This window comes from Acinonyx jubatus, chromosome D1, assembly GCF_027475565.1.
Source record: "Acinonyx jubatus isolate Ajub_Pintada_27869175 chromosome D1, VMU_Ajub_asm_v1.0, whole genome shotgun sequence".
Classification (NCBI taxonomy): Eukaryota; Metazoa; Chordata; class Mammalia; order Carnivora; family Felidae; genus Acinonyx; species Acinonyx jubatus.
In genome coordinates, this window is record NC_069390.1 from 101,191,977 (window position 1) to 101,211,873 (window position 19,897).

Below are 19,897 nucleotides of genomic sequence, written 5' to 3' on the forward strand. Positions count from 1 at the left end.
AACATTCTTTCTCTGATGTGAGTCTGGGCCACATTCTCCCTTTATCCAGCCCAACTTGGTATAGCAGGGGGCCCGAAGACCCAAAGCCCCTTAGGACACCCCTTCCCAGCCCCTTTCCAAACCCTCTGAAGCGTCACAAGTGCCTGCAGCCAGTACCCACTAGGGGGCGACAGAGTCCCAGCAATGCCAGGAGAGGCTGCCTCCGCTCCAGGCGCCCTGGCTCCTGAGTCCTGGCTATGGGGGCTCCTGCCCTGGAAAAGACTATCTAGGCCAACAGCTCCCTCCCATGCCAGCCCTGAGTCGGCCCCCACCTCCAGTTATAACTTTCATTTTTATAGCACCATGGTTTTTAGAAAGCTCATTCACGTGGCTTCTTCCAGCTGACGACTGTCCTGAGGGTAGCAGGGGCACACATTACTGTACCCCACTTTATGGACAAAATGGACCTTAGAGCCGTGATGAATTGCAGTCAAGGTCAAACAGTGAATGGCAGAGCTGGCCTCAGACCCAGGGCCTCTTGACGCCGAACCCCATGTTCTTTCTGCCAGACCCCCACTGCCCTCTTCCTTAGAGGGGGGTCCAGCACAGCAGCCACCTTGCTATTTCAAGACAAAGTCGAACCTGGGTGCTCAATTCCACGGGTCCATATGCTGCACCCTGATGGGGCCCATCTGGTCTTCAGAACACTGCCATGCCCCAAGGCCAGGGCTCAGATCTGCCTCATGGGACTGGAGGGCACGCAGAGCCACGGGCTGTGCTAGCCAGCTCGGCCCCGGGCACGGCTGTCCCCAGAACAAGAGAACAGGCAGACGTTACCCCATGGAAGCCCACCGCTGGTCTGTGCCCCCCCCAGAATTGCCTCGTGTGAGTCCTGGAGGGAGCTGGGGGGGGGGGGGTGTGGCTTAGGTCTGCCCCTGGGAGAGGCTGCTAAGAATGAAAGAAAGGCTCTAGTGCCCATGTTTCCAACAAATTCTGGGCAAGCAGGTGAATGAGGCAGAAAAGGCTGGGAGACAGCAGTTTTGATTCAATGGGCCTTCCGCGTGGCAAGCAGGGGAAGCCAGGAGAACATCACCTAAAAGGGAAATGTCAGACCCGAGGAGGGGGCTAGGAGTTGGGGGGGGGCATCTGGACAGGCAGCATGCTGGAGGGGTAAGAGCAAGTCTGCTGGAATGACAAATCTTGGCTTCAAGCCCCACCTTCACCACCCACAGCGGTAGTCACAGCCTCAGTTTACCCATTTGCTCAATGCAGCCAGGGCTCAGCGCCTCGTGGGAGTTGTGAAAGCCCGAGGGAAGCTCCTGAGAGGCCCATAAATGGAAGATCCCTCTGCAGGGAAAGCTGGGCTGTCATGTGTCCTGGTCCCTATACAGGAGTCAGACCCAGAGAAGGAGCCCCCTCCCTTGGGCCTGGGAATGCGTCTGGACAAAGACAGCTGTTCTCGCTGTCGTCTGGCCCCCGGGGACGCCGTGAGGGTGGCAGATTTGGGGGCTCCGTGCCAGGCTGCGTCTCTGCACCCCGCCTCCCCGAGGGGATGCAGGGCAACAGGGTGCAGCCAGCCGGCATACAGTCGGGAGCGGCCAAAAGCAGCGGCTTTGCTATTAATGTAGTCAGTAAATAAATAAAGGAGGGCTTAAGCTTAGTGTAGAGCCATCAGTTTAGAACTACAGGGTAATTAGCACTGCAGGGGGTGGCAGGGCGGCAGAGTCAGGTTTAAATGAGTGAGTTCACTTTCACGGAGGCACCCCCGGAGAGCAGAGAACACAGCCCAGAGAGGAGCCCGCCCTCCCTCCAGCCCGCAGCGGGCAGGGGCTGGGAGTGCAGATAGCGGGGCTGGACCCAGCACCACGGCAAGAAAGAGCCGGGGGATGCCCACCCCCCCCCACCCTCCATCTTGGCCAGGGAACAGGTGTCTCCGTGCACACACACCCAACGATGCCCAGGCAGCTCTCTGCCTGTGAGGTGCCGCTGTCCTGTGCCGGGGACATGCACACGGCACACGGCACACGGCAAACAGTTCAGGCGTCTCCACGAACAGGCATGGGCGGCTGTGAGAGGAAGCAGGAGCGTCTCTGCTGAAGCATCTATGCGGCCCATGGCAGGCGGGCACGTACATGGAGGTGCCCGCGTGGGCACACGCTGTGCACGTACTTGTCCGGTTTTACCGGACCCTGGCAGCTGCAACCTCAGCCCCAGATGCTAATTGCCTCTCTCCTCCCTTCCTGCTTTAATCAGTTTCTCCAAACGGATGCCTACCGCGTGCCAGCCAGTGTCGGGCTCCAGGAACATGAAGACATACACACACAACACACAATTCCGACCTGCAAGGAACTTAACATTGGGTTCACGGTGACAGTAAATCAAGTGGGTGATTATAGGGGTACCTGGGTGGCTCAATTAAGCCTCCGACTCTGGGTTTCAGCTTAGGTCACGATGTCACAGTACATAAGTTCGAGCCCAGCACTCTGTGCTGACAACACGGAGCCTGCTTGGGATTCTCTCTCTGGCCCTCTTTCTGTCCCTCCCCTGCTCGCTCGCTCTCAAAATAACACTTAAAAAAAAAAAAAAAAAAGCAAGCAGGTGATTCAAGTGTGCTATGACAAATGGTCCCATAGAGTGGGACCAGGGAAGGCTTCCTGAATTGGTAGGGTTTCAGCAGAGACGTTGACAATGAGACAATGAGAGAGCCAGACTGAAGGGAGGGGGACGTGTGGCAGTACAGTTCCCGAAGAGGAAACAGCATGTGCAAAGGCCCAGAGGGGAACGCAGCTTAGTGTCTTCCAGGAACCACCTGTGGTCCAGGCATCTGGAGCAGAGAGTAGAGGGCAGCCGCAGAATGTGGGGGTCATCCCGAGACAGGGCTGGGGTGGTGAGCACAGGGGCTCACTGAGGGTCTGTTAAGCCTTGTTAAGGAGTCTGAATTCCACCCTAAGAGTCCCCACCAGGGACTTTAATCACAGGAGTGACAGGATGCTCTCTGCATTTTTGGAAAATCCCTCCGGGCTGCCACACATCAGCACAGAGGAAGGAGCAGAGGGAGGCAGAGCACCTGGGGTCCGTCCTCCTCTGCCCTCTCCCCTTCCTGGTGGGCGGAGCCAGGGGCTCCCCAGGCAGCCGGGTGGGGAGAGCTGGACACAGACGGCTTCGCACTTGGCCTGCCATCTGCCTCTTCTCACCTGCCACAACGTGCCTGAGTCTTCAGCAAGCCTCCCCGGCTCTGGGCCTCCACTCTCCCACCTTAAGCGGGGGGAGAACAGCCCCTCAGAGCTGCAAAGACAGCTGTTAAAGGCGGCGATGATGTGACCCAAGTGCCCACCCAAACAGGAGCGGCCTCAGCCGGGCAGGGACGCTGCCTGTGCGTCGGGGGCTCCCACCTCGTGGACTTGGAAACACATTCGGGAGGGACGCAGCCCCTCCCTGGGCTGCCTGGCCCCTCTCCTGACCCCAGCAGAGCGCCCCATGGCCAGCGCCGTCCTGGAGGAGGCGGCCCGCTGCTGCAGGCCAGGGCAGAGGGCAGCGGGGCCAGGCTGGCAGGGGCGGGAGGGTGGGGACTGAGTCAGGCCCCAGAGCGTTCTCAGGCTGGCCGGGCCAGGGCCCCTTTCTCTCCATGAGATCATATCTGGGTCAAAGAGCATGTAAAGCAGGCAGACCCCAGCGGCCACACAAAGCCCATTCAGCCCAGCCCTATTCACTTACCTCCTCTCCCCCAGAGCCCACACCACAGCGACCCCAGCGCAGCGCCTAAGCCCCAGCTTTGATGTCCAAGAACAGAAAACGGCATTAAATGTTGTTTTAAAGAGGGAGTGCTCGTTGCCCTCCCATCTGTCAAGAGAAAGCTGAGGCCCGAGGGGGAGGGACGTGGGGGAGGGGCGGGAGGCCTGGGGGACCTCAGAGAGGGGACCCAGAGAAGAAAGGGACGCACGCGGAGGAACGGGGTCGGGGGGGGGGGGGCGCGGCCCACAGACGCTCAAAATCAAACCAAATATATTTTTGGCCAAGGGCTGTTTTCCAAGATGAGCAATGTGGGGAGAGGAAAAAGAACTTGGGACAGAGAGACAAAAAGCCAGGAGAAACCTCAAAAAAAAAATAAATAATGCGAGAAGACAAGGTTAGAGGAGTATAGAGAGACGATGGGAGAGAATGACGGAAGGGCAGAGCAGAGAAACAAGGAGAGAAGCAGAGAGCCAAGTGGTAAAGGGGCGCAGCTTGCCCTACGGGGTCCCTTCCTCCTCCGGGGTCATCGGGTCGTCCCAGGTAAGTGTGCTTCCAGGTGGTTCTCTGCTGGCAACCGGGTAATGCAGCCCTTGGGCCTCGCAGAGTTGAAAGGCGCCCCTCCCAGTCCAGGCCCAGAGCAGGCAGGTGGGGCAAAGAGCCAAGCCTTCCGGGCAGGGTGCAGTGTGTGGAGGGGGTCAGGTGGCCCCTGAGGCTTGGCCCTAGTTTCATACCCCATGTGGGGACTCTGTGTCCCCCCAGTAGGAACAGATTATTTTGGATGGAGCCAGACAGGTAGGACCACCTCCAGCAGAGGTGCTGAACCAGGGCACCTAGGATTTGGTGAGGCTGATCTAACCACTCTAGACAACCGGGGCAATGCTGCCATCCCCAGGCAGAGGAAGGAAGAAAAACCTGGAGGAGAAACCTGGGCCCGGGGATAGGGAGAGGACCCAAGAGGCAGTTGTCCCCATGGGAGTTTTGTGCGAATGCCTTATTCTGTCAGTGGGGATGTTGGGTCCGCACCCCAGCTCCCACCTGCTCCCCTGTTCCCATCTCCTCCCTCCACGCCGCATGGCTGCCACACACCCAGGAAACTTAAACTGCGTGGAAGCTTCTTGAGAAATGACAGGGAGAAGTTGACAACGTCTCTAACGAAGACCAGACAGGAGGGGGCCCTGCCTGTGGAGTCCTGGGAAAAAGCAAACCTTGATTCGGCATCAGGAGACCCGGATGCGGGTTCCAGCTTGGCTCCTCAGCAGCTGCGTGATCCTGAGCTGGTTAACACAAGCAAGAGGGTTCCGGCTCTGTGGCTCACTGGGATGTCTGCTCCTCGAGGACAGGGGTTCCGTCCTGTCCCCACTGAATTCCCAGAGCTCACAGCAGTAACTGATCTGAGCTACTGCGTGAACGTCTATGGTGTTGACTCCAGACATTGTTCCCAGGATCAAACGATAGTGTATTTAATGCTATCTTTAAAAGAAAAAGTGTTAGAAAAATACATTGCAAAGTGGGCATGTGCCTTGGAAAATATGGCATAAAAGGCCGCAGAAATACACCAGAACTTTCTCTTCCCCCATCCCCAGCCAGAAATCTCAGTTCCTCCAGCGTTACCCACCCCAGAAACGTCAGAAAAAACAAAGCAGCTTTCTTCTTTTTTTTTTTTTTTTAAAAAGGGGACACTTCAAGCCAGAGACAACTGAATTAACTTTATTCTCTTCTAACTGCAGATTCAAGGTATACAACTGAACATTGCTATTTTTCTTATGAGACTTATAAATAAAAATACAAAAAATGTTCACTACAAAAAAATCTACTGTTAGTAGGATGTAAAAAATATTCTCTTTGCTATAGAAGGCACAAACTTCACTTAGTGACACATGGAGAGAGAAAAAAAACCTGCAGCAGTAAATTCATTTTTTTTCTTTTTTTTTTTTTTTTCCTTTTTAAATCTTGTCAGAAACACTGAAATTACAAAGAAACGCATCAATCTACACGGAACGAAGGCAGATGCGGAAAGCTGCGACCAGGACCGCACTGACATTGGGTGACATGGGGACTAGACCACAGAGGGACTGGCAAGCAGGGCTGGGGCTGGGCAGGGGCAAGGGGGGAGGGGGGAAGGGGGAGGGGGAGGGAGGGCGGGGAGAGAGAGATTTGTACAAAAAAAAAAAAAAAAAAGTAACCGGTAAAATTGAAGAAACAAAATTGGGCAGCCTCCTAAAATTAGGCTAAGAGGAGGTGCTGAGGTAGACATGAACTAGAACGTCAATTAATTAAAAACACGAATTCTGTAATACAGAGCAATAGGACTGGCACTTGTGCTGTCACCACAGAAGACAAGCCACAAAAACAAACAAGTAACAAAACGAAACATAATACCCAAACCAAAAGGCTTAGTTTTGCTTGGTCCAGCAGGGCAGCGGGGGCCCCCAGTGCTATAATTTACATACATATATATATATATTTATCTTTATATATATGGGTTGGATGTCATGGTGCACCACCACGGCTTTGTAACCTCACAAAGATCATGCATAACACTACGTGAACAAATTCTATGACACACACCAGGAGGCTGGTACCCTGTCTGCAAAGTGGGCCGTCAAGGACCCAGGAAGGCAGGGCCGGCAGCCGACAGGCCTGCGAGGCCCGCACCCCTCTCTCCCCACCCTCTTCCCCTGACCCAACCTCCCTGGTCTCTCTTGCACCCTCTCCCGGCTGGCTCTGCCTTCTCCTCCACCCATGAGCGCCACGGAGCAGGGTCAGTCTGGCTTTCTTCCCTCCTACTGAAACGTCCAAGGAAGTGCTGCCATGAAGCTCCAGGAAGGAGGAAACCAGATGGAAGAGGGAAAAAGATAGGACAGAGGCCCAGGAAAAATGAACAGAGTCTGATCTTTCTCTGCTTTTCTAACACGTGGTGCCCCAGCTTTCACTCTTACTGGACTTGCAGGGGACTCTCCACAAATCTTGTCCTGCCCGCCACCCTCACTGGACAGTCCAAAGGCTGCCCCACCACTGCTCACCCCTGCAGCCGGCCGTACCAACAGCATCCAGAAAGGTACCATACACTTGTGAAAAATTGCAGCAAATATTGTGTTTTTTTTCTACACATGGAGAAACGTTCAGGCACAAAGACTAAACAAGCCCGCATTGCATCCCTGGATTGTACTGAATCACTGGGGTCCCCAGCCTCCCTACCCACCCCTGCACCCCAGATCTACCTTCCCCATATCCGTGGCCTCCTCCCAAAGCAGCCCAAAGCAGCAATGATATTTACTATTTTATATCTCTCTCTTGCTATATATATATATATCTATATATTTGTCTATCCTATATACACATAGGATTTTAATGCTTTGAATGAGTGAAGGAGTGAATAGGGAAAGAGCACGTGATGGGTAAATGTCACCAAAAGCATTAAGGGACACGCCTGTAGGAGCTGAACACTAGAAAGGGACCATTAAGCAGCTCGGACTTTCCCGGCTGGAGAAGTTTCGCTAATGCTGGGTAAGGCAGTGGCAGGGAGGGTCGTCAGCGGTAACACAGCTAAAGGCAGCAGGTGGCCAAGGGGCCAGATGGCAGAAAGGAGAGGGAAGTAACACTCAGCTCTCACCCGGGGAGACAGTACCCTCTGCCCTCCTAGTCTCCCCAGCCCCCTTTATTCAGACACATCTGAAGACTCCAGATAATTTTCGACCTTCGCCTTGGCCCTTAGGCCTGGCAAAGAAGGCCTTGGCAAGGTCAGAATTACTTCATCTTTGTGAGTAGGAACCTAGCAAAGAGGCATGATGGACTCTATCCGGGTGTCGAGGCTTCGTCGGGGAGGAGGGGAGAGCAAAGCCAACACGGGGGTCTCCCATTCAGTATCCTTCAGAAACCACCCATCCTGACCCTCTGTCCTCATTTCCCTGCTAGGGTCCCTCAGGGACGGTGGGGGGCAGACAGGTGCTCACTTAGTACCATCCGATGCTGCAACACCAGATTACAACAATACTGCGTGACTGAACACACAACCACACACAAAAAGCACACGCGCGCACACGCACACACAGAGGGGTATTTTGGTGGTGGCGGTGGTGGATTTTTTTTTTTTTTTTTGTCTTTTTTCTTTCCTATTCACATTACAAAAGGAAAAAAGGGCAAGGTCCTGTAGAACTGACGAAGGAACTAACAAACATTACAAAAATATTACAATTTGTAAATATTAGCTCAACCCTCTCAGCTTTTATGAACAGGGCAGGAGACCCAGGCTGCGTGGGAAGGGTGGGGGCGAGTGAGAGGTGTCAGCTACGTCTATGGAATAGTTTCTTTTTTTTTTTTTTTCCTTCCCCACCGAAGTTGCAAGAGATCTTGCTGTTAAAATATTGTTTTCGGGGGGTTACAGACCCCCTTCTTCCCAGGCTGGGGGAGGAAGCATAGTGCATAAACATTTCTTACAGACCGCCCCTCCCCCAGATGATTTGCCTCTTTTCACATTATCAACACGACAACTGCTCTAGTCACATAGTTCAACTTTTTTTGTCCTTTCCAAAGCACTAAGTCATTATTACAACTGCAAAAGAGCATCCTCCCTACCTGACCATCCCCGACCGACAGTCTAGTGACACGGTCCCCCCAAGTTCCGATCCCCCCCACACACAATTTTTAAGGCCTTCAAATTTGGTGGGCAGGATTGCAGGGGAGAGCAGGAGGGACGGGGCCGAGGGACAGGGGGGTGGTCACAGCAGCACCCATCCCTCCGACTTCCCTAGAGCCCTCACAACCCTTCTCCCCAAAACCACTTCCCCAAAACCACTTTTAAAACCCTAAGATAAAAACGCAGCCACAACTTTCTCAGAGAGAGAAAGGAAAGGAAAAAAAAGAAAACAAACAAACAAACACAACTCTTACAAATAAAGCATGAGATGAAACGGAGGGCCCATCCCAAAGCGAACCAAATATTGCAAACGTGCTTTCCAAAATTCAGGGGGAGGAGGTTGGGGGGAAGGAGGGAAACAGAGCAGCAGAAAGGGAGGCAGCAAGGGAACAAAAGAACTGGAGGAACATAAGAGGTAGCTTTTAGAAAAACAACACCCCCACCCTAACGCAACAAAACAGAGGCCGGCTCATCCCCACGCCAGCCCTGCAAAAGAGACCCATTTTGGCAATGATAACGCACACAGAGGCGGGGCCACACGGTTGCAGGGATCTGAATAATACAGGCCCCCAGGCCCAAAGGACCCAGCAAATTCTAAGAAAGGTAGGATCTTCTCCAGAGTGTTTTAGGCTGAACCCTTGCTGGGTACAGAGGACTCTGGGAGGCCCTGGGCAGAGCCAACGGTGACTCCAGAGTGCCCCTGACACACCCTCCCTTTCGCCCACCTTCTGCTGACCCCGGGCTCTCACGTCCTGATCCTGAGTACTCCACTCCTTCCGTCCAGCTCTGTCCAGCTGGGATGGCAAAGGGCCGTGGCCAGCTGAAGTCTACTAAACCAACTATTAATTTATACAAGAAACAGAAAAGAACGTCCTCCCCATTCCTCCAACCCCCAACCAAAAAAGAGATACAGGGGTTAAAAAAGCTCATGAGGTCACAAAAAACTGAGGTAATTCAAGTACAATGTGCTAACAGGGGAACAGGGGACACAGAAAAGAAGCAAAACATTTACATAAGGGCCAAAGCGCTTTCTACTCCTCTTCCTCCTCTCCTTCCTCCTCCCTGGGAACTTGCTGGGGGGAGGGGGGGGTTGCCCTGAGAGCCAGGAACTCTGTGCTGCTCTCTGGACCAGGGCTGGGGTCCCCACCCCCAACCAGCTAGCCCAATCCCTGGGTAGGGCGTCCCCTTCTCCAGGTGTAGGACACATCTGGGCACATCCTTCCCTCGGACAATGAGCCCTTTCACGGACGCCTTCTCCTAGGGCCTGAAATAGGGGTGGTAGGGATTGGTGTTGGTTTGCTTGGTGGGACGGTATAGGGTTAGTTATGTTTTCCCATTTTGGAAGCGAAAGCAGCTCAGCAGGAACCTCGCTCATGACAGGGCTTGACTAGGGTGGGGTACTCCATTTATTTTGTGTTCTCAGAAAGCGGAGGGTGGGGTGAGGGGGCTGTGGAGTCCAATGCAGCTTCCCAGCTAGGGAGCTAAGCCAGGAGGGAAGGCGCTGCCTGATGCATGAGGGGCTGGGCACCCCTGCACTTGGGAGGGGCCTCTTGGAGGCAGGGAGCAAGGAGCTGGGGGACGGGCAAGAGCCATGAGGCTGCTGAACACCTTGAGGGGACACCCCAAGTGGCAGAGCTGGAGGGTGGGGGGCAACAAATGAACTGAGTGGTGGGAGGGAAGGAGAGCCCCTCCCACTCTACTCTGCCCCCAGAGCTGCCATGTGACCATCGACTAGTGACTGTGACCCAACCCAGCCCCACCACCTGCGGGCCCCCTCCCTCTGAGGGCGACAGGCAAAGATTGTTTGGCTCTGACCACAGCACCCCTCACCCCCTCCCTAGCCTCCACTTCTGGATGCAAAAGGAGGGTCTGGGTGGAGGGAAGAGAAAAATATACCACCAAGTGAGCTAAACAAACCATGCTCACCCCAACCCAAGAAAATGAAGCCAACCTCCAGCCAGGGAGGAGGGACAGAGGCCGCCAGAGAGGGGTGGTGGCGGGGTATCCAGGTCACTTGGAGCCCCAGAGAGAGTCCGAGGCCAGACAGCTATCAGGTTTCCTTTTTCTTCTCTCTCTTTTTTTCTTTTTTTCTATTTCCTTTTTTTTTTTTTTTGTCTTTTTCTTTCTTTTTTTTCCACAGTCCTTCCTCGACTTCATCCTGCCCTAACTCTTCTCTCCCGGCTGCCCGCTCCCCCGCCACTGCCGCCGTCTTGCCTCACACGTAGCACAGGTAGAGGTAAGTCTTCTCTATCCTCCAGTCGGGCGGGATCTCCTCGGGCTTGTGGCCCTTCATGTGCTTCTGCATAGAGGAGAGGCTGGGGCAGTATTCCGTGCAGATGGTGCACTGGTAGGGGGAGGCGCCGTTGTGCGTGCGCAGGTGCTTAATCATGGCCGAGTAGTCCCGGGAGCGCTGGTGGCACAGCTTACACTCAAAGGGCTTCTCACCTGTGGGGGGAGGGCAGGAGAGAGCCAGGACACAGGGAGAGGGCTGTGAGGGTCTCGCCAGGGCTGCTCTGGGCCCTCGCTCCACCCCCAGGCTCTCTGGAGACTTGGGCCCCTCTAGTTTAGCACCTCCCACTAGAACTTTCCACGATGACAGATGCACCATCCAATACAGTAGCCACTGGCCACAAAGAGCTACTGAGCACCTGAAGCACGGAGGCACCATCCAGTATGGTTGCCCCTGGCCACACGGAACTACTCAGCACCTGAAGCGTGGATACACCATCCAATATGGTAGCCATTAGCCACAGAGAGCTACTGAGCACCTGAAGCGTGGCTAGTGCCTCTGGAACTACATGCTCAGTGGCTCAGAGGGACTCCGTGGTTCCTCATTTCAGCAGCCACACGTAGCAAGGGGCTGCCCTCTTAGCCAAGCACACCCTTAGCCCTGCCTCATTCTATGTAACCCTCCCAAAGGCCCAGAATCTTACCTTCCGAAGAAAGGATATGGGGGTCTAGAGAAGGGACAGTGAGGCCCTGAAAGTCCTTCGGGATATTCCTTCTAGGGGAACATGGGGATAGAGTCGTTTTGAGGCTACAGCTGGTAGGGAGGAGGGGGATGAAAATGAGGGAATCCTTTCCTTCAAATGTGTTCCATTTGGGATGCCTACTCCTCTAAGGCTACAAGCAGGTGCCCTGGACCCTGCCTTCCCAGGGAGGCTAGAGAGCAGTGAGGGACAGAGAGCCTGGGAGTGTCCTGCCACACCCTAGCTGCTGCCCAGCTTCCTCCCAGTTAAGAGTCCCCTGGAGCTGAGCAGAGGGTGTGAGGGAACCTTGTTTCGATACAGTAATTAACTGGCCAGCCATCTCGCTATCAATACTCCTCTGTGCAGAGGCCCCAGCAAATAATGAAGTAATGAACAGCCAAAGTGATCTAACTATCGACCTGCTATTTACAATAGTCACCACCAATGCATTTAATGATCGGCTCGCCAGGTCACATCCCCAGCAGGGGGCTAAGGAAGCCCCAGGGCTCTGGAAAATACCGGGAGGGACTCTAGCTGTCAGCAGCAAGCACCCCACCTGAGGCTTTCCTTATGGCCCAGGCTGGAGGCAAGAACACACAGCTATGACACCACACATCCTCTCCTTGTTGCCTCCTTTATCCCCCCACCTCCCATGGAAGCATACTCTCCCCTCGGCCAGCACAACCTGTCCTCAGTCACCCCTCAGTCACCTCTCCCCACCGTCTTCTGGTCAAGACGGCTGCTTCCCCTGATCAGAGGAGGCTTCAAGTTTACCAGATTCCACTAGCTTCCACTACGCCTCATATCCTCATGGGAGGTCCTTCTGAATACCCACCGTCCCCCCAACCTGCAATGTGCTGCTGGGAAGCAGTTAACAACTGGCTCTCCAAAAAGGCCCGATTCTGTAGCAGTCGCCCATGGCCATGTTGGGACTACTCTGACCCCGGCTGCTTTTAAGCAACTGAGGTGATGTCACTGCACTTGGGAAGAGATGGGCAAGATGGGCTTTCACGGGCCACTGCAGGCCAGCTCCAGCCTTCCACTGCCCCGAATCTGGCAATTCTGGACACCATGGCCATGTCTACTCGTTCTGTCCTCAGACCCCACCCTCTGATCACATTTCTCTTGCATAAAAAGGAATGTGAAAGCCCTGTGAAATGCTACAACGTTATACATGAAGAGGGGTTAGTAAATACACCTGCCCCTCTGATCTCTGAGAAGAACTCAACCCAACAGTGTCTCAGCTCTCATCCTAACCAGACTCCGTGCCCACCCCCCAGTTCTTACTCTAACCCCCAGTAACAAGAAACCATCCCAGCTTCTACTTTTCAGTAAGCAGGCCAACTTGACCCCAAATCAGGACGCACAAACTGCAAGCCGTTGGCATGGCTGCCTGGAAGGCCAGTCTGGGCCCCTGGAAAGCGTGCCATGATCAATTAGCAATGTCTGCCTCGGCCTTGACCCCGGGCGGTGGCACCTGGGCCATCGTGCTAACCTTCACCAGAGTCACGTTCCAGTCTTGGGGTAAGTCTTGGACCATCCTCGCCCGGGCTGCCCTGGAGAGCCACCTGCCCCTTACCCCTCACCCAGGTCCCTGCCCCAGCTCAGGTGCCCTCACCGGTCTTCAGTACCTGTATGCACCCTATAGTGCGTCTCCAGCTGGTGCTTGAGGCTGAACTTCTTGCCACAGCCATTGCACTCATAGGGTTTCTCGCCCGTGTGGATGCGTTTGTGGCTCTTGAGCGTGCTCTCGTCCCGGAAGCAGCTGCCACAGAACTCACACTCGTAGGGATGGTCGCCTGTGGGGACAAGGGGCTGGATCAAGGCCTTGCCTCTCCCCCTCTTTAGGAGACCACAAGCCACATTCAGTACACCAGGAAGAGGAGACTGCCTGCATTCACCCCCATTCTCCAAAGACCATGGAAAGACCCGGCCCCCCCCCCCCTCCAGCTCCCAATGTGAACAGTGTGTTCACAGAGGTCCATACTTTACTGTGGCCCCTCGGTTGCCCATGGGTCAAGGGCCAGTCTCAGGAAGAGAGAGCCCATTTGGTTCAGGGATGAACAGCAATCCCCAGAAAGCAGGCCCCCACAAAGGGAAAGCAGACCTGTGGGCTTTGAAACCTTGTCCCCCAGCTCCTCAGGCTCCCTTCTCTTCCTTTCCTGTAGGTCAGGGGCAAAAGCCATGTTAGCCTGACTGACTCCCCCCTCCTCAAAAAAACCCCTCCAATCTGAGAAACAACTAGATCACACTGCCCACCCCCCACCCCGTCCAAATGCTTTCTGCTCTCTCCCTCCTCCTTAGTTTCAGCAGCTATGCTCTCTGCTTGATTTCTTCGTTTCTGCCCAGCAAACTCCTAGTCATCCTTCAAAGCCCGGCTCACACATCACCGTGGTGTGGAAGATTCCCTGTAGCCACCCCCCGCCCTCCAGGCAAATTGAGTCACTCTCTTTCTTCTGTCCCAAAAGAGAAGAAATGTCTAGCATTTTGTCATTTTAGCAAGAAACACAGGATTCTCACTGTACAGAGGAGAAGAACGAGAGGCTGAGAGATAGATGGTCTCTAAGGTCAAACAGCTTGTAAGCAGCTGAGTCGGGATTCAGATCTCGTTCCCAGAGTGTGGACACGCGATACTCATCAGACCGCTAAGTGACACGCTGTACCGTGTGTCTCCTGTCATGCCCTCGGTGCCTCTAGAGTGGAAGCCCCTCCAGGGTAAGAAGGGGGTCTCATGCATCCCCGTTGCCTCGGCACGTAGCACTGGGACGCCCAGAGCAGGCGCTCGGGAACTGGGGGGTAGATGAAGTTGTTACCGGCTCCCTCCACCCAGCGGGGAGAGCTGTCGTCCATGGCCTGGAATCAGTGCCCAATCAGCCTCCCTTCCTGTGCTTCCCACTCCTCAGTCCTCCGAAGGGTGAGAAGCCGGGGTGTGGGGATCCACCATCACTTTCTTTGAACCACCCAACGCGGGGGCTTCGGGGGCTGAAAGGTGAGGACTTCAGCTACTTATTTATTACAGGAGTGAAGGCACAGACAATAAAGATAGATTGATCACCCCAGACTTTGTTCATGAATATTTAAATATCGCTGATTCGTCTTGTCACTGTAATTACAATTTCTCTGGGCTGCATCTCCAACAACCACAGTTTATGGTAAAGAATGGCCCACTGTATTTCACTTGTCCCTCTGCAGATGCGCGAGCCTGCCAACCGTGTAATGTCCTCTGCATTTCATACATTTTCTTCAGCTGCTGAAGGTTTAAGTCATCCACAATGACCTACGTTTTTTCATTATCCCCATGTCAAACCGCACTCGTGCCTGGGCATAAATTGTCCTCCTCGTTATAGACTCGCATGCCTGTGCCTTCACTTCCTCTTTAAAATGATATTTTACTCTCTTGTCTCTCTCCTCCTCAGGCCGCCAACCCAACCTCCCCCCTCTCCAACGCAGGCCCCTGTGCCCACATAAATTCTCATCTCTTCTGATGGTTCTGAAGGGTTTTTAGGGCTCTGTGGGGAGTGGATGCTGGGGTCTGCTCACTGCAGGCTCTCTCCCCACAAGAAGTCACGGAGGGGTAGGGTGGGAGCGCTCCCACGAGGCGTCGGACAGGAGAAGGCGCAATAGCAGAGCCGTCCCTCGACACGAATTCCTCCCGACCTACGGGGCCCAGCCCTGGCTCAGAGGTACGTGCAGATCCGGGGCCGGACTGAATCCTGGGGTTCTCGGCACCTGCCTGCCCTCTGGCTGCCAGGCTTGTGCAGACCACCCGGGCCCTGACCGCCAGCCCCACCAAACCCAAAGGGAGCGGAGGTCCGTGCACACGCTGGTCCTAATTAGGCGCGTGTCTGTGGGGCTGAGGGTCAGTCTGTGCGGGCCTGTGCCCGTGTGCCCCTCTCCCCGTGCAGACGCCTGCACACACAGCCACCCCCCACCGTCTGACATCCGACTTCCCCTCCTTGCCGAATTGGCAACGGTAACGACTTTAATCAAGGATTCAGTATCCTCATTAAGATATAAATAAATAAATAAAGCAAGGGCCACGTGAGACTTCAGCGAGAGCCCGGTAATTAAAACGTACATCGGCAGCCATCCGGCCGGGGGAGGCGGGGGGCAGAGAGCCACCGCCTGTGCCCTTCCCCTCCAGAGGGGGGCCCTGAGAGTTCAAAAAACAAAGGGTTAAGGCAGAGAGGTTTGTTTGATCAGATTTTTATGAATTTAATTATGAAGTGGATCACATGTTAAATGAGTTTGAATAGGAAATCTCCAGAGTCAGCCCAGGGAAAGGAGTAAAGAGGAACTCGGAGGGGGAAAAAAAAAAAAAAGACACACGCACACACATGCACTTTGAAGCATGGCAAGCACCTGGCCTAAAACCCTCACCCTGAGACTTAATGGTGTCACTGTGGCCAAAATGTACACAAAACTGGCTGCAGAACTCAAAATCCAATTTGTGGCACGTTGATTAACTCTGTACCCTCTTTAATGAGCTTGACATTAAGTGCAGGACAAACGAGACTAATTAGAGCCCCTCTGGCCTGCCCAGTGCATCTGTGACCCCAGCGGCCTGTCCTCACCTGGTGGTTTCCCTGGCACCGGCCCGGCCCCATCCCAGCGCCTCCTCTGGCCCCTCCCTTTAGCACAGCTGAGAGTTTATTATATGATGAGCCGTGTGAATCAGGGATCCATCAATGCCAAGAGCGCGGCTGGACTAACCTACAAAACACAGCTGCCGATGCTAAACACCCGGCCCCAGCAGCAACGGGGCCAAGAACAACGGAATATTAATGAGGCATTGTGTGTGGGGGTGTGCTCGGCCTGTATACATACGGCTTGTGTGCACAGGGCCTCGCCGGGGTGAAAATCGATGGGTGTGTATATGTGTGCGTGGGTAGCACACGTGCTCTATTTCCTAGATCAAGCAAGTTGCTTCTCCCAAACTATGTCTGGAATAGCCCCTCCCCACAGATCTGTGCATGACTGACACAGGGGCAGGTGATATTCTGACGTCTGCACTCCCAGAAGGGAAGAGCAGGGCACATCCTGGGTGGACTTCACAGGGCTGGGACCATTCAAGTCCCATGAAGCCCACACTGGTTCGACCCGGCAGCATGCTTCAAAGTGGTTGAAAGGTAACTGGCCACTTAGTTCATTAAGGTTGAACTTGGGGACCCAGTGGGGGAGGTGTGGACAGGCTGGTGCCTATACCACAGGGGATACTTATACAGTCACTAGAGAAAATCCTCATTGATATTCCCTCCTCCTGAGCCCTTCTTGTTGGGAACCTACCTTATGGGACCTCTCCTTGTCCTATGCCAGCGAGTCTGAATAGTTCTAAGCAAATCAAGTGATGTGAAGGCAATATGCTCCCCTGATGTGAATGGCATCAAAAAGCATGAGCGGGGTTGGGGGGAGCGGGGAGCTCCTTGATGAAGATGCACACCACTGGCAGGACAGGCCTGCTCGGTCCAGGATAAGTAAAGCCCCTTCCTCATTTCGCAAAGCCCGCCACCCACGAGAGGCCTGGCCTGTGTACTTAATCCCAGAGCTGTGACAAGACCCAAGAATGAGGAGAGAGAGGGTCCTACCATTTCCTGTCTTGAGGCACACAACTTTTTCTACCCCCTCCAACAGACATGAGCAAACACCCCGTTATACACCCCGATATGGAGTGTGCCTCTCTGTCTCCCGGGTCCACCCTGTCCCCAGCCCACCCTGTCCCCCACTCCCACTCCAAACCCAGGACAGAGCACGCACAAGCAGAGACACATGCAGACACAGAGAGGGACACTCCTTTCTCCATGTACAGTCAGTAAAGACCCAATTTTGTCACAGAGAAAGGAATGAATTTAAGTCACCCATTACCTTGCTAGGGGATCGATATGCCCCTCGGCCCTCAGGGTCCATCTAGAGGGTGGGGCACAGGGCCCAGCCCCCTGACTCACAACCACCTTCCTCTCCCGTCCTCTGGCTCATTGTTCATAAACCCTCATCATCTCCCCTAAGCAAGGTTAAGGGCTAAGGATAGAAAATTTGCTTCTGTTATTGTACAGCCAGCAGGACCACTTCTGCAACATTCCCTTAGGAGCCCAAGGGGGACTTCAGGAGCGAATGGTCGTGGGGTGGAGGCTGTGGCAGATGGTTGAGACCAAACAGGTAGTTTTTTTTCCCGAAATAGGTTTTGGGTCCACCTGCCTCAGAGTCTTTTGAGAATATATATCAAGGACGCGGAGTCTCGGATCCCACCCACATCCGCTAAGTCAAAGTTTCCGAAGGTGGGACCCAAGAGCCTGCATCTCTAACGAGCACCTGCTGTGTGGAACACACAGAGACTGGGACCCACAGACCCCCAGGGTGGGATGGGGAGAACCACGAACACGTACCTGCACCGCGGAAGCGCCCGCACGCCCACCTCGAACCAAGAAGGGCGGAGGGCCGACTCGACCTCACATCTCCACTCCACGTTTTTGGAGGTAAATCCAGACACGGGTTCCCAGAGAGCCTGACCATCCACCCGCCACCTGCACGGGCCTACCTGTGTGCGAGCGCAGGTGACGTTTGAGGGCGGTGTGGCTGGGGAAGGTGCGGTTGCACTCGCTGCAGGTGTAGCTGCGCACGCCCGCGTGGACCTCCATGTGCTGCTGGAGCGCACTCTGAGCCTGGAAACGCTTCCCGCACAGCAGACAGAAGACAGCCATGTCTGTGCCTGTGGGAAAGAGGAGCGGGGAGAGCCTCAGGGGGGCGGAGCGCAAGGCCATTCTTTACTCGTCCAGGTCCAGACGAGAGAGCAAGAGCCAGGGCCAGGACCAGTGCCTCCAATCCCCCAAGCTCAGGGGCAAACCCAAAGGCACACCCAGCGTTGATGGAGCACCCATTGTGCCACTGCAATGGTGGACAACATCAACTTACCGCTCACCCTCACGGAACCTAAAGAGAGAGGAGAAAGAGAGGATCGGATGTGTTGCAACAATAAATGTGCGTCAGCGGCCGCGTGTAGTGCTGTGTCAAAGGCAGGGTACTGGGAAGTCAGGGTGGCCTCTGTGAGGAATCACCGTTAACGAAGACGGTATGCACCCAAGCCATTGCTCGAACATAAGTGCTTTAAAATCCCATCTCTACCACCTCACCTTTCAGATAAGGTAAATGAGGCACACAGACAGACTGAGCAACTTGTCCAAAGCTCCCCCAGAGTTCAGAAGCTGCAGACACGCCGTTCGAACGCCGGCTGCCTGGGTCTGAATCCTCTCCGGAGGCTAGCCACAGACTCTATTCTTTTCTTTTAATTTTTTTTTAATGTTTATTTATTTTTGAGAGAGAGATAGAAACAGAGTGTGAGCAGGGCAGAGTCAGAGAAATAGGTAGACACAGAATCTGAAGCAGGCTCCAGGCTCTGAGCTGTCAGCACAGAGCCGGATGCAGGGCTCGAACCCAAGAACCACAAGATCATGACGTGAGCTGAAGCTGAGCTTAACTGACTGAGCCACCCAGGCACCCCAACAGACCCTATTCTTTTAACCAGCTCTCTCTTCCTTTCACTTAAGAGTCCATTCATTCAACAAATATTATTCTAGTACCTTCTATAAGGGCACTCTCTTTTGGGCACTGGGGATATAACCATGGAAAACTGGACAAAGTCTCTGCTGCCGTTGTAGATGTCACCCCGCACCCGGGAGAGAGCATCCCTGAACACTCTGGAAAGAAACGTAGTTGATCGGAGGATCAGAGAGAAGAACAACACAGCTGGAGAGACGGGGAGACAGTGGAGGGGAAGGCCAAACCAGCAGGCAGGGCCAGGTCATGTGGGGTCTCGAAAACCACGTGAAGATGTTTAGGCTGCGACCCAAGACCAACGGGCAATTGTCAAAGGGCTTTAAGCTAATGAGTGCCATGAGATTTCCATTTCACTCTGTCTGGTCATTCCCTGCACTCATCAGAAGCACAGGTGAATTATGGTACCCTACACAAACAGGCTGCCATTTTCTATTATCAGCCCGCTTTCTGATCAACCTGTTCTGGAACCACAGCCATTCTGGGTACAGCAGCCCATGAGGAAGCATCTACACCCACCATCTGAGTCCTAACTGGTGGCTCATTGCCCGACATTTTGGATCCTGTTTCCCTCAGCGTGTCAGCTCCCCTGGGAAACTCATCTCTCCCCTCTTGGTGGCATCTGGCTGATATAACCTGTGCTCAGCCCTTCATCGCCCTGCCCTGTGTGAAGGATGCAAGTAAGTGGGAAGGGTGGACAGGCCTAGCATCTGTCAACCCAGCCCAGAGGGGGAGGAAGGGCAGAGCTCTGCCTATTCTGTGTGGAATCAAGGAGCTTCACATAGGTAGTGGGGTGAAGAGAAGGACAGCATGAGGACCTTGCTGCCTCCCGGGTCGCCCAATGGAGACAGCAAAGCGGTGGTCCACTCTCGCTGCCTCAGTCCCATTCGTGGCTGGGTTTAAGATGAACTAGTGGGAAGGCCAGACCTTCCCCTCCCTTCACAGCCACCCCTGCAGATGCTCAGAGGCCTGGGCAGCTGGAGCCATGCTCCATCCTGCCAGCAGTCGCTGCCTGCATCCAGGTCCAGGGAAGGCC

At 54.4% G+C, this 19,897-nt stretch overlaps 1 protein-coding gene across 5 annotated transcripts in view; it reads right to left on the reverse strand.

The window, feature by feature from the left end:
• Positions 1–5,402: 5,402 nt before the first annotated feature.
• ZBTB16 (zinc finger and BTB domain containing 16) overlaps positions 5,403–19,897 on the reverse strand; it is a 193,497-nt gene continuing 179,002 nt past the window's right edge. For all 5 annotated transcript variants that reach the window (XM_027036560.2, XM_027036557.2, XM_027036558.2 and 2 more), the window contains 3 exons: positions 17,849–18,019; positions 12,948–13,115; positions 5,403–10,792 (listed from right to left, as the gene is read on the reverse strand). In XM_027036560.2, the coding sequence (XP_026892361.2) occupies positions 10,563–10,792; positions 12,948–13,115; positions 17,849–18,019 (569 nt within the window). In that variant the 3' untranslated portion in view covers positions 5,403–10,562. The remainder of the gene's footprint in view (positions 10,793–12,947; positions 13,116–17,848; positions 18,020–19,897) is intronic.